Below are 13072 nucleotides of genomic sequence, written 5' to 3'. Positions count from 1 at the left end.
TAACCATCAGTGTGTTCTCTGGTTAAGAGTCTCTTTCTTGGTTTGTCGCTCTCTTTTTATCCCCTTCACTCATTTGTTTTGTTTCTTAAATTTCACATATGAGTGAAATCATATGGTATTTGTCTTTCTCTAACTTATTTCATTTAGCATAATACACTTTAGTTTCATTCATATTGTTGCAAATGGCGAGATTTAATTCTTTCGGATTGCTGAGTTATATTCCATGTGTATATATATATATATATAATATATATATATATTATATATATATATATATACCATGTCTTCTCTATCCATTCATCAGTCCAACACTGGACTGTTTTCATAATTTGGCTATTGTTGATAATGCTGCTATAAACATCAAGGTGTACATATCACTTTGAATTAGTGTTTTTGTATCCTTTGGATAAATACCTAGTAGTGCAATTGCTGTGTTATAGGATAGTTCTATTGTTAATTTTTTGAGGAACCTCCATACTGTTTTCCAGAGTGGCTGCACCACTTTGCATTCCCACCAACAGTACAAGATGGTTCCCCTTTCTCTGCATCCTCGCTACATCTGTTTTGTCTGAATTATCAATGTTCACCACTCTGACAGGTGTGAAGTCGTATCTCATTGTGGTTTTGATTTGTATTTCCCTGATGATGAGTGATGTTGAGCATCGTTTCATGTGTCTGTTAGCTATTGGGATTTCTTTGGAAAAATGTCGATTAATGTCTTTTGACCATTTTTAAAAAGCTTTTGCTTAAACTTCAGTTAGTTAAAGTATAGTGTAATATTAATTTCAGGTGTGCAACTTATTGATTCAGTATTTAGACACAACACCCAGTGCCTCCTTGATCCCCATTCACCCATCCCTCACCCACCTCCCCTCTGTTAACCATCAGTTTGTTCTCTATAGCTGAGTCTGTTTCTTGGTTTGTCAATGTCTCTTTTTTTCTCCTATGATCATTTATTTTGTTTCTTAAATGTCACGTGTGAGTGAGATCATATGGTGTTCGTCTTTCTCTGACCGGCATATTTCACTTAGCATTATCCACTCTACCTCCGTCCATGTCTTTGCAAATGGGAACATTTCATTGTTTTTGATGAATAAGTAATATATTGTATATATATTCCACATCTTTATCCATTCATCAGTCAAAATTACAGGGAAATATTATGTTGCACCGATCGGAAACTAGTTAGGTAGTGAGTGTCAGCTGCTGGTGGCCACAGGAGGGAAATGGCTCTGGGCAAGTCTTGTTCCTAATGGGGTCTTTCCGTGAATGCTGCCTCTGGGCTATGCATGGAAATGAGCAAATAACTTCCCCACTCTGTGCCGCAGAAGCTCCTCAGATCGCTTCTTCCATGATGTAGGTCTTTGGGCTGTTTGTCCTTCTCTTTCTCCAAGAGCAGGGCAGTGCCCTCAGGCTGGGTCCCAGTCTCCTCCTCCACTGACCTTTAACCTTCCAGGCTTTAATTCCCACTGTTGCCAGAAGTCATGAGATCCAGCCCCTCTAGCCCTGCAGTCCAGTTGCTGTGGAGATCATCATTCCCCAACCCCTCTCGCCCTTCTCCGTGGACCTGTCTCTCTCCCTATGCCAGCGGCCAAGGTCCATTTCTCTCCCAGACTGCATCTGGGCATTCCTACCTTCTTCGCTGTGGCCTCTTCTCTACCTTTAGTTGTGGAGCTTGTCCTGAGTTTTCGGGTACATTTCTGGGACGTTTAGGATGATTTGATAGTTATATAGTTGTGTTCAAGTGTGAGACCACCCTGGGGTCCTCCTGCTCCACTGACCTGTTCCCACTGGCTCTGAAGAGTAGATCTTACAAGTTCTCAGTGCAAGAAAAATAGATCCTAACTGTGTGTGGGAATGGACGGTATTAACATTTATTGTGTGATTGGTTCGCAATATATGCATATATCAAATCATCATGTTGTGGATCTACAACTGGTACAATATTGCAGGTCAATTATAGTCAAGAAAATGAAAAAAAAATACCGGGAAAATCTCAATATGTGGAGATTAAATAACACACTTCTAAATAATATAAGAGTAAAAGAAATCTCATGAGAAATTTTAAAATATGTTTTAAAAATGGTTGTGTTTTATCAATCAATTTAAATTTGTTATTTCTATCCCTAGAATCAAGGCAGGGATAGTGGGTATTAGTTATATTCAGATAGAGGTTTTTCTCAAAACAAAGAATAATTTTCATACTCCGTTCCTGGCGACACAGTGAATAGAATAGCATGATTAAGTATTTCTTTAGAGCAAGATTCTGGATTCTATACAAAAGTTTTTCTTCTGTTACCCCTGAATCTAGACTATTAAAGTAATCAATAAGCCTGATTCTCATGTGATTCTGATCACAAGCCAGTGGTTCTAAGGCAGAAATGCTTTGCTCCACTATGATTGTTGACCCAAACTTTCCCTTGGAACCTTCTTTATGAATAATCAAAATATTTGCAATGGAAAGTGTGGTAGTTTCAGCTGGAGAAATTTATATTAAGTGATGCCACCTTTTTGTGTAGATTTAATTAACTTAAGAATGTTGCTTCAGCTTGCTTTCCGGTTTGTGGTTTTCTCCATCACATACCCCTCCCACCAACCACACTGTGGATATATACAAAAACTTTAAGGCTGTTTTACTTGATAAACTGAAGTCAGAAAATCGTGTGCTGGCTTATGTTTATAAACACGGCTCTCAGTGTTACGAGTCATACGGACAAAATTGGTTTGCACTTCTTATAGGTTTACACTGGCTATTTACCTAATTGTCGTATTTACTCCGTGTACCAATTTTAAACACTTTTTAACAATAATGGTTACTTTTGGGATTTTGTGTGTACTGTACCTGTCTTGTTAAAGTGTAAGAGTCCAACTCTCAGTAATTTAGACCCAAATAATAGTACATTTCTTATTCATGTAAAACCTGATTTGGGAAGTCAGTGTTTTATTCTTCCCAATAACCTGGTGATCTAGACCTCTCAAGACATGACCTGCTAGGTTGCTGAGGCCCAGGAGAAGTGCCAGAAGTAGGGGAAAGGCAGGAGTTTTAAAATTGTATCAACTCAGAGAAGACACTCATTACTTAGACTTACATTTTATTTCCCTGAGTCACATGGTCCTAAGGTAACTAGAAGGTAGATATATTTGTATTCCTATGAAAGGTCTTGAACTTTTTTCTGGGTGCTAGGTATCAAGTTACTTAGAAATAGTCTGACACTATTGGTTCTTTTGAGGATTTGCTAGGTGGGGCCAGGGCCTTTGCTAATGGCTGAGAGTTGATTACTGTCCCGGCTAGGGCTTTGGGGAGCTAACCTCAGGGCCCACGATCCTCACATTTAAGTCTGACTGCTGGGAACTCACAGTGTCCCCAGCCCCTGTGTAAGCTTGGGGACCGTGTCCTCCACTCCCTCAGTCTGGACAGTTCCCTGTGGTCTGGTTATGACCGCAGTGCTGCTGGACACTCAGCGGGACCCTGGCCCTCTGCAGGGCCCAGAGACTGTCTCTGTTCCACACTGTCATCTCTTACTCTTTACAGTCTACCTTTTAGAGTCTTTCTGGACCCTCAGCTCTGTGTCATTCTTTATTTATTCATATCTCTGTTTTCTTCTAGATTTTACTCTTTAAGAGTGGGCCAATGTCTTATTCACTTCAGATTGCCTTTTCCGGTTCAGTGACTTACATACATGTGACATCAATAAGTATTTACTGAGTAAAGAATAAAAATTTTCAACATAAGTGAAACCTCACTATAGGAACAGTTAATTAAAATGCCACTGTTTTTCTTGTTTTATAATATTTATACTTTTTAAATAATATACTAATTCTTTTAAGGCAATGAGTGGTCTCTTATTCTGTTTGGGCTGCTATAACAAGATACCATAGCTGTGGTTTATCCAGGACAGAAATCTTTTTATCACCGTTCTGGAGCCTGGCAGGTCCAATGTCAAGGAGCCAGGAGACCCTGTGTGGTGCTGGCCTCCTGGTTCACACACAGTCGTGTTTGCTGTGCTCACCGCTCAGAGGACGGAGGGACCAGGAGGCTGTGAGCCCGTCCAGGGCTCCCCTCCCCCCTCAGTCACCTCCCAGAAACTCACTTACAAATACTAACACATGGAGAGTAAGGTCCGTGTATGAATTTTTGAAGGACACAAACATTCAGTCTACAGCAGGGAGTTAATCCAACACAGTAATAAAAATTGTGATCAGAGGGGGACCTTGATTTGTTCCTGTTTCTATTGGGAAGTGTCTGGTTCTCCTCCAGTAAACAATAGCATGGCTTTGTTTTGTGATAAATATCTTTACCTATTGAATATGCTTCCCTATTGTTCTTGCTATATCACAAAGCTTTTTTCTATTTAATGACTTACTGATATTTGCAAATTTTACTAATATAATATTTAACCAATTCACTAATGTTTCAACAATACTTTCAGGAATATTAAAAAGATTTCTTCATTAATCATGATTTTAACCCTGCACCAAATTGATTTGCCTGATTGATAATGCACATACCATAATTCACGTAATGATGTATTTAAATATATAAACTTGGAAAATACCAGGCAGAATCCATGCCTACTATGTAGGCAGAAGTATTAATTGCATTTATAAAATTAAATATTCAGTTCTTCTGCTTAAATCTCAGGGTTTTGCTCTACTATATCTATAATACTGAAGATGAATCAAAATATATCCCTAGGGCTTGGGGTCAATTTCTTATATCAGAACTAAATTTTTTTGAAAACCCATGTTTTTGTTTAAAAATGTACAAAACTTTCACACAATAGTATATCCCCAGTCATTTCAATGCAAAATAGTTGTTTTAATGTTCAATTATTTTTAAGTCTATCTAGACCTTTAAGCAAAACTAACAAACCTAAGAGGATGTAGCATTTTTGCCTAATGACCTCAGATACCCTCTGACAGGTACACTGCTTTACTAGAGCTAATAAATTAATGCCATAAACATTCTTTCTTAAGACATAATAGGATGCATTTTATATTTTAGATCATATTGATTTGAGGTTCCATGTTAAAATGAATCATGAATTAGAAAAACATTGCGACCAAAAAATTTTTTAATGTTTTCAAGAAACCAAGAAGAAACATTGAGGAAACAGACTCTTTCCCTCATATAGTTGGGAGCCTTTATTTTTGCAAAAGCTCTTTTCTTCCATGTTCCAGCTGCATCTGACTGACACTTGGGCCACGGACAGTGAACGTGCTCACGGTATGTCATTAGCAGGAAACAGTCTCACACTGTCCCTTCAGGAAGGGGGAGGGGTACAGTGGACATTGGGGAGGGAAAAGCGAGGCATATCTTGACCTAGTTATGTTGGATGTATTTACTAAACATTTATCATGCAAAAGCATGGTAGAGAAATCTGTGGAAATAGGAGACATTACAAATATGAATATCATGGGAGCTTGGGAAGGACTTCTACTGACAGGCAGTGTTCAAACAGGAGCCAGTGCAGGAGACAGCACTTGGGGTTTGAGGTTAACAAGGGCTGTGGATTTTTTTTATTGCAGTTGCATATGCTGAGCTAGAAAAGACGAGGATTCATGCTGATATGTGGGGAGGAGGTGGAGGCTCATAGGAACTACTCCATAGCATGGGGTAACCTCCATTTACTAGAGTATTTTGTCTTTGGGGAGAGATTTTATGCATGGTTTGTGTTATCTTTAACGTTTGCAATTCCAAATTTTCAGAATCTCTGACAGGGTGTTGAACCCGATAGATCATTAATGCTCCCAGTCACATACCAGTTTAATCCAGATCCCAGAATTCACACAGTCAATGCATTTATTCTCCCAAATTAAGGAACCTGATAAAATACACTGAAGGATTTTCCAACAATTACTCATGCTGATTAAGACTTTAGAGTGTATATTATTAAGGGAAATAACTACAAAGAACTGAAATAAGTAAAAATTATTAAATGTATTTATGGATGGGTAGACTTTGGAAAGGATAATTTTATAGTGAAAGCACAATAATGTGTATTAAAAGGGAGGCAATGACATAGAAATTGTATTGACAACTCAGAATAAGTGCTTTGTCCATGATTTTATAAATCATCAAATTGAAAATGCAGTAGAGCTCTATGAATTTAGAATGAAATTTTTATTATCTAGATTTGCTTTGGGCACCTGGGTGGCTCAGTGGGTTAGGCCTCTGATTTTGATTCAGGCCATGATCTCACAGTTCATGAGTTCAAGCCCCATGTTAGGCTCTGCTAACAGCTCAGAACCTGGAGCCTGCTTCGGATTCTGTCTCTCTCTCTCTCTCTCTCTCTCTCTCTCTCTCTCTCTCTCTCTGACCCTTCCCTGCCCCCACTCATACTCTTTCTCTTTCTCTCATAAATAATAAATAAACATTAAAAATGTTATCTAGATCTGCTTTATAGGAAACACAGCTACAATATTAAATACTAAATTTAATGTCCTGTGAATAACATAATTTCACACACCTTTGAATTAAGGGAAGTGTTCACATCCCTGTTTGGTGGCAAAGGAACCGGAGTCAAAGGTGATGAGTGGCTGTCCCCCAAAGGCATGCATGACTCTGTTGAGGGGGCACATACACCCATTAATGAAATGAGATTTGATTTTCATTTCAGCAATAGCTTTGAGTTTTTGCCAGATTCACTCTATTTTAATTAAAATGTATGTGTGAAACAATTTATAGCCAGGAGTTATAAAACATTTTAAAAAATAAATCTAATACGTCAACTAAAGCCTTGCATTTAACATCATATTCTCCTAACTCCCACGCTGAGATAGGACACGTTTACATGGTGAAGGAAGCTAGTTTGTCAAACTCAGAAAGTAGTAGTTTCTTGACGTAGATTATTTTACACCATGGTTCACTGTGGTTTGTTTTCTGTCTTGGCCCAATGTGACTTCTGTTTCATCGACCATGACCTCATTGTTGTTTATCATAACAAAGACTGATTTGGGTTTATGGCCGAAATAATGTATACTTAGATTCATTGACCCTAAATTCTTTCATGGATTTTTCCCTTTGCATATTTTTATTTTAGATGCTTTTGAACTCAATGCCTCTTGTGTTCACTTGCCTTTAAGCCAAAAGCCCTCACGGTTGACACAGTTGGTCACTGAATGCTGGAAGGAGACTAAACGGGGTCAATACGTATTGATTAAAGTTGACTCAAGATGGCAGTGGCATGGCTGTTGTTGTTTTTTAATATGTGATTATTTCTAACTTATTTGGGATTCATTTAGAAATAATTCAGGTCAAATATATTTTCTAAACTTTCTAAATATATTTTTGTATCAGTTTCTCCCTGAAACTAAGTTAGCCAACACCTGGGGTTAACTAGTAGTCAGGGTTAGGGAAGAAGGTGACCTGACCTGATTGGATTCATATTGTAAGCCAGGTATTCTCGTAAGTGGAAACAGCTCTGAGGTCACCCCGACCTGTTGCTTCTTTCTGGTCCTGCTCCATCTGGGAACTTCATGACACATGCTGCACTGTTCTCTCATCACTTCATGCCCAGAACCTTCCTTGAAAGGCTGACACATCCCTCCTCACTTTGTGGGTCTCCTTTCCAGAGATCATCTTGTCTTGACCCAGAACTCCTTGGTCAGTGCCCTTCCCAGGGCAGCCTTCACGTCTTTGTTCCTCAGTGTGTAGATAAACGGATTGAGTGTGGGAGTGATGATCCCATAGAAGAGAGCCATGACCTTCCCCCTGTCGCGAGAGTAGCTAGAGGGAGGCTGGACGTACATACTGATGGCTGTGAAGTAGAAGAGGGACACCACCAACAGGTGGGAAGCACAGGTGTTGAAGGCCTTCCAGCGACTTTCAGCAGAGTGGATCCTCATCACTGCCAGAGCAATGAGCACATAGGTGCCCAGGATGAGGGTGAGGGGCACCAGAAGCAACAGTGCCCCCAGCACGTTGAGCTCAGCCTCATTCACATGAGTATCAGTACATGCTAGTTTCAAAAGAGCAGGAACCTCACAGAAGAAATGGTCCACCACCCTGTGTCCACACCGTGGGACCATCACAGTGAGAGTGGACTGCACAAGGGAGTTGGCAAAGCCACTGATCCAGGTCCCAGTGGCCATGTGGATGCAGCGTCTGTGACTCATGATGATTGGGTAGTGAAGGGGCTTGCAAACAGCAGCATAACGATCGAAAGCCATGATGGCTAGAAGTATGCATTCGGTAGAACCCAAGGCCAAGAAAATGTATAGTTGGGCCACACAGCCACCGTAGCTAATGGTCTTTTCTGGTCCCTTAAGGTTGACCAGCATCTGGGGCACGGTGCTTGTAGTATAGCAGAGGTCCAGGAGGGACAGGTTCGAGACAAAAAAGTACATGGGACTGTCAAGCTGGGGGTCTAGGCGGGAAACAAGGATAATGGACATGTTCCCAAATAGGGCAAAGACATAGGCCACCAGAAAGATTACAAAGAGTGGCGTCTCCAGCCAGGGGCGGTCAGAGAATCCCAGTAAGACGAAGTCATTCCTTGAACTCTGATTGTCAATCCGCATGATGTCACCGACAGATGAAGTGCTAGCTGGAACCTCTAAATGCCCACCATCAGGCATGGATGTCAGTGATAAAAGGGAGCCGCTAAGAAGTAGGGATAAGAGGGGATGAGCTGGGCTTCTCATTTCTGCTGTGACTGCACCCACACCTTGATTATAGTAACATGTTGAGTCAACATTGCCAAGAAAGATTATTGAGAGAGGAATAATCTGTTCCATCACCTGACATGTTATGAATATTTAATAGCAACCACGGAGTACAGATTAAACAGTGGGAGGAGTGGAGCTTCCCAAATACAAGTCAAACAGAGGTCAGCCTGAAGGTCAGCAAGTGGATCTCCATCTCCCTTAGACTGACCCCGTCACAGTCTTCCTGGGAACTGCTCTGCACAGATTCTACATGATGCGAGTTTGCACTTTCAGGAGCCCCCTCACCCCTTCTCAGCATAATGCTCATCCCATTCAGAAAAAATTTTAAATAGAGGGAAGAAACAAAAAGTTCAAACAGGATAATATACATACAAAACAACCTTCAAAACCTCACTTGCTGTGAAAAATGTTATTTGAAAATATCTGGATAAATATGAGGTAAGTTCTACCTTTCAGGGAGGCATCCAGAAAGAGGTTTGGGTGTTTGGCTCCCAGAATTTCAGGGCTGAATATGAATTTCTGACTCTTCAGGATAGTCATTTAACTTTGAATCCTCCCTTTATTCTCCCCTCTCACTGACTGTTACACATTCCTACCTCCTGGGGCACCTGCACCCTCCCATCTAGATGAGACAATTTCTTTATTATACAACAATCCGATGACGTGGATGGAGCTAGAAAGTATAATGTAAGCAAAAGAAGTCATTCAGAGAAAGACAAACACCATATGATTTCACTCATATATGGAACTTAAGACACAAAACAAATGAGCAAAAGGAAAAAAACACATACTAGGAATCAGACTCTTAACTACAAAGAACAAAGAGGCTGGTGGAGGGAGGTGAGTGGCTGATGGGCTAAATGGGTGATGGGCATTAAGGAGGGCACTTCTGATGAGCACTGGGTGTTGTATGTAAATGTTGAGTCACTATGTTGTGCACCTGAAACTAGTATTACGCTGCATGTTAACTGTACTGGAATTAAAATTTAAAAAAACAACAATCCAATGAGTAATTTTTTCATTGCCTAAAGTCCTAAATTCCTTTCAGTTTTGCTCCCATTTATGGCAAATTAATGTTGTTTTTCTCTTTAGTTATTTTATAAAAGGCATTGCCTTCTTGCTTCAAACCTGGCCATGGCATTTTCCAGGAGTGTGACTTTGGAGATGTCACATCATCTTTTTTTGTGGTTCATTTCTTATCTTTAGAATGACCATAATTTCTCATAGGAGTGAGTGATATAGTATAAATCGCACATGTAACTCAGTTATTTTTATATGTTGATAATTCAATAGCTATTAATAATTATTATTTCTTTCCCTACTCACAAATTCCCTAAAGTACTGGAAATTTCTTATTTCTGTGCATCTGTACGCAGTGTATGTGGCGTTTGCAATAAGTGGGTGATGGGTCAGGAGGACAACTCTGGAACCCCTGCCCTTCCCTCTCCTCGTGCTCCCTACTGGTGGGGTCAGTGCGCCTGCGCAGCCGGGTCTTATGCTGCTGTCACTGAGTTATGGAATCAGACGGCGGGGAAGAGTGACAGATGGCAGGGAGACGTGTCTGCCTCAAGCCCAGACCTCGGAATCACTAAATCCAGACCTGATCTCCTTGCACGCACGTGTCTGTGTTTTGTGGGCCTAACCACAATTCTCCCAGTCCCCAGAGCAGAACCCTTATCTCTGAGTTGCAGTTGCCTGTGTGCCAGGTTCTTCTTCACCCTGTCTGTCATGTCGATTCATTAAATCTGTATCTCCTCACACGACAGCTGACACAGAATATAGTTCCATGACCCATGGTGTCTAGCTGTCAGGCTGGTCTCCCCACTTACAAGTTCTCATCTTCATAGTGACCCTGCACGTTTGGAGTTCAGCCCTGACCATGCACAGCTCAGAATTCTTCAGTGACTCTCCACCACACGTGTCACAATTCAGCCTTAGACTCGAGGGCACCACCCATGCAGACGTACCCACAATCCAGCCCGCTGCTCCCTCCCGCTTTGTGGGAGCACCTGCTGCTTTCCATCCTGTGAGCATCACTTCAGATCTAAAAGGCTCCTAAGTATGTCACACCCTCTTCTTTACTGATCGTCCAAGCACTGTATTTGTAATTCTCCTGTGACACACATTTATTTTATATACATATACATATATATGTGTGTGTGTATACTTACACCCCTGTTTTAGTACCTGGCCACTTTCCCGACTGGACTTAATACATACTCTCTAAGAATAAGGGTGTGACTTATAGAAATCTGTTTAGATGATGGGTATTTACCACATTTTAATTACTTGGAATTCAGTTAAAGCTCTGAAATGCTTCCCTTTGGGGTTGTGGTGGGTTAAATTATGCCAGCATCTTGACGTTATGATTTCCTTTCGCTTGTGACCTTGGTGGGTCTCACTGACATTCCATCACTACAGAACCAGACCCACCGGCTGTTTCTCTGCTCCCAGACCATGAAAACAGCAGAGTGAAATATGCCTTACCTTACTCACAATGCAAACATTTTAAGTGTTTTATTGCCATATTTAGGTGTTCATTTCTCCTCTGATTCACTTCAGATATTTCTTAATGTGTTGTCTATGAACCTTCCTATGGCTTGATGCCATGTTCTCTGTGTCCCGGATTCCCTTGTCCTAAACAGTCACAGGTTGAAACAGTCTTTGATTTGTTTGACTGGTGGGCCTTTCAGAGCTCAGCTCCTTCCTGCAGGAAGTTAGTACCATATCATCTACAAGCTTTGTGATGTATGTCACAGTGTCAGGCTAGAGCAGTGGGGAAAGGCATACCTTATAATATTTAAATGAAAATACAAGGTTTCAAAGGTAAAGAACACTAATAGGAACAATTGCATTTTTCCATAGCTTTCCTTATAACAGAATAATGTATGACAAGGATCTGCAAATTCCAGAATGTTCACATCGAACTTCCCACCGTATATTTATATGTTATGTGTATGTATGTATGTAATTGCTTTTGTGATACAGTCCTCCTCACATGTATGTTTGGTTTGTCCTCAGAATAATCCCCGAAAGTAAGAATGCTTTTTTAAATGATAGAATAGAGAAAACACTGCCACAAAGGACTTTCCCAAGTACATAAATCCGGTAAATTCAGAAGCAAAGATTTGAATAATATATGATTTTGAATCCTACATCCTTAAGATTTTCTTAATTTTATTGTTCTCTCAAACAAAAATATAACTGGCTGTGAAATCAATATTTTTCAACTAATTGGTTTTTTTTTTTTACTCTATAGTTCTATCCCTGAATGTTCCTTTCCTCAACTGTATGGAGCAGCAAAGCAAGGTGCCCTCTGAGTTTGGCTCTTCCCTCCCCAAGCCCCTGCAGCGTTGGCCTGGTGCCGGGCTGTAAGATCTGTTGGGTTGTTTGCTTGGGAGGGAGAGGGGCTGGTGCGGAAGACTTACCTCAGGGTCAGATGTGACACCCAGGCCCTGGTCTGCTGTCTGGATTTCCTCCGGGCTCTGTGCAGTGCCAACCCCACTCCCCTCACCTACGAACTCCCAGTTATGGCCATGTCCAGACCCCGCAGCCCCATAGGGCTCCTTCCCCTGAGTCTTCATGCTGTGAGTCCCTGTGAGCCTCTGAGACTCCACATAATTAACATCTTCCGCCAACACGCCCTGGACAGAGGAGCCAGAGGGACCAGTGGGTGAGACCGCTTCAGAAGCAATCAGGACAGTTTCCAATCATGAACAGACTTTGGGTGAATTCAGAGAGTCACCTCAGAGGAAAACAAGTCCATTCCAACAAGACTTGGTTTTAGTGGTTGTCAAGAGGATTTTTGTAATATCGATTATGAAATAGGTAAAATTACTCCTTACATATGTTCACTTTTCTGAGAAAAATAGGACAACTTCATACAGTCACAAAATTAATCTCTCTAAATTTGATTTTTTCATGTTTCCCTCTCATAATGGCTCTTCATTTTAACTCTTTCCTTAATTTATCATACAAAGTATTTAATAAATGTAAGATATATGTTAACTCACTTGGTAATCATAGCTGTTGTACAAATTAGGGAAACACATTTTAACCATTCATACTTAGCTGATGGCAATCCCCAAACTCAGAAAAATCAAAGAACTTGCCCAAGATCACAGACAGGTGGACAAGGACCAAGACAAATGCTTCCGAATGTGATGTAGATTTTCTCCCTCCAAGCTGCTTGCTGAGCGTCACCTGTCAACACCCCACAGCGAGCCATCAGACCAAACAGTCGGCACAGGTTTCTGACCCCGTCCCTTCTACACTAGCCTTTCCTTTCCTTCCGTCACACCTCTGGGCAGCGAGAGGCACGACGTGTGAACCGGATGGACAGCCCCCCAGGACAACTGTCTGCCTCCGTCATCTTTATCATGTCACAGGCTGCCTTCCGGGC

The 13072-nt window shown here is 41.0% G+C and overlaps 1 protein-coding gene across 1 annotated transcript; it reads right to left on the bottom strand.

The window, feature by feature from the left end:
• Nucleotides 1-7578: 7578 nt before the first annotated feature.
• LOC115296634 (olfactory receptor 2B6-like) lies at nt 7579-8699 on the bottom strand. The gene is given in 2 exon segments (XM_029945114.1): nt 7579-8657; nt 8660-8699. Coding segments are annotated over 2 exon segments (1119 nt in total).
• Nucleotides 8700-13072: the final 4373 nt, after the last annotated feature.

This window comes from Suricata suricatta, chromosome 7 (genome assembly GCF_006229205.1).
Source record: "Suricata suricatta isolate VVHF042 chromosome 7, meerkat_22Aug2017_6uvM2_HiC, whole genome shotgun sequence".
Taxonomy (NCBI): Eukaryota; Metazoa; Chordata; class Mammalia; order Carnivora; family Herpestidae; genus Suricata; species Suricata suricatta.
The sequence above is the reverse complement of the archived record's forward strand: the minus strand, read 5'-3'. Positions and strand labels throughout refer to the sequence as shown.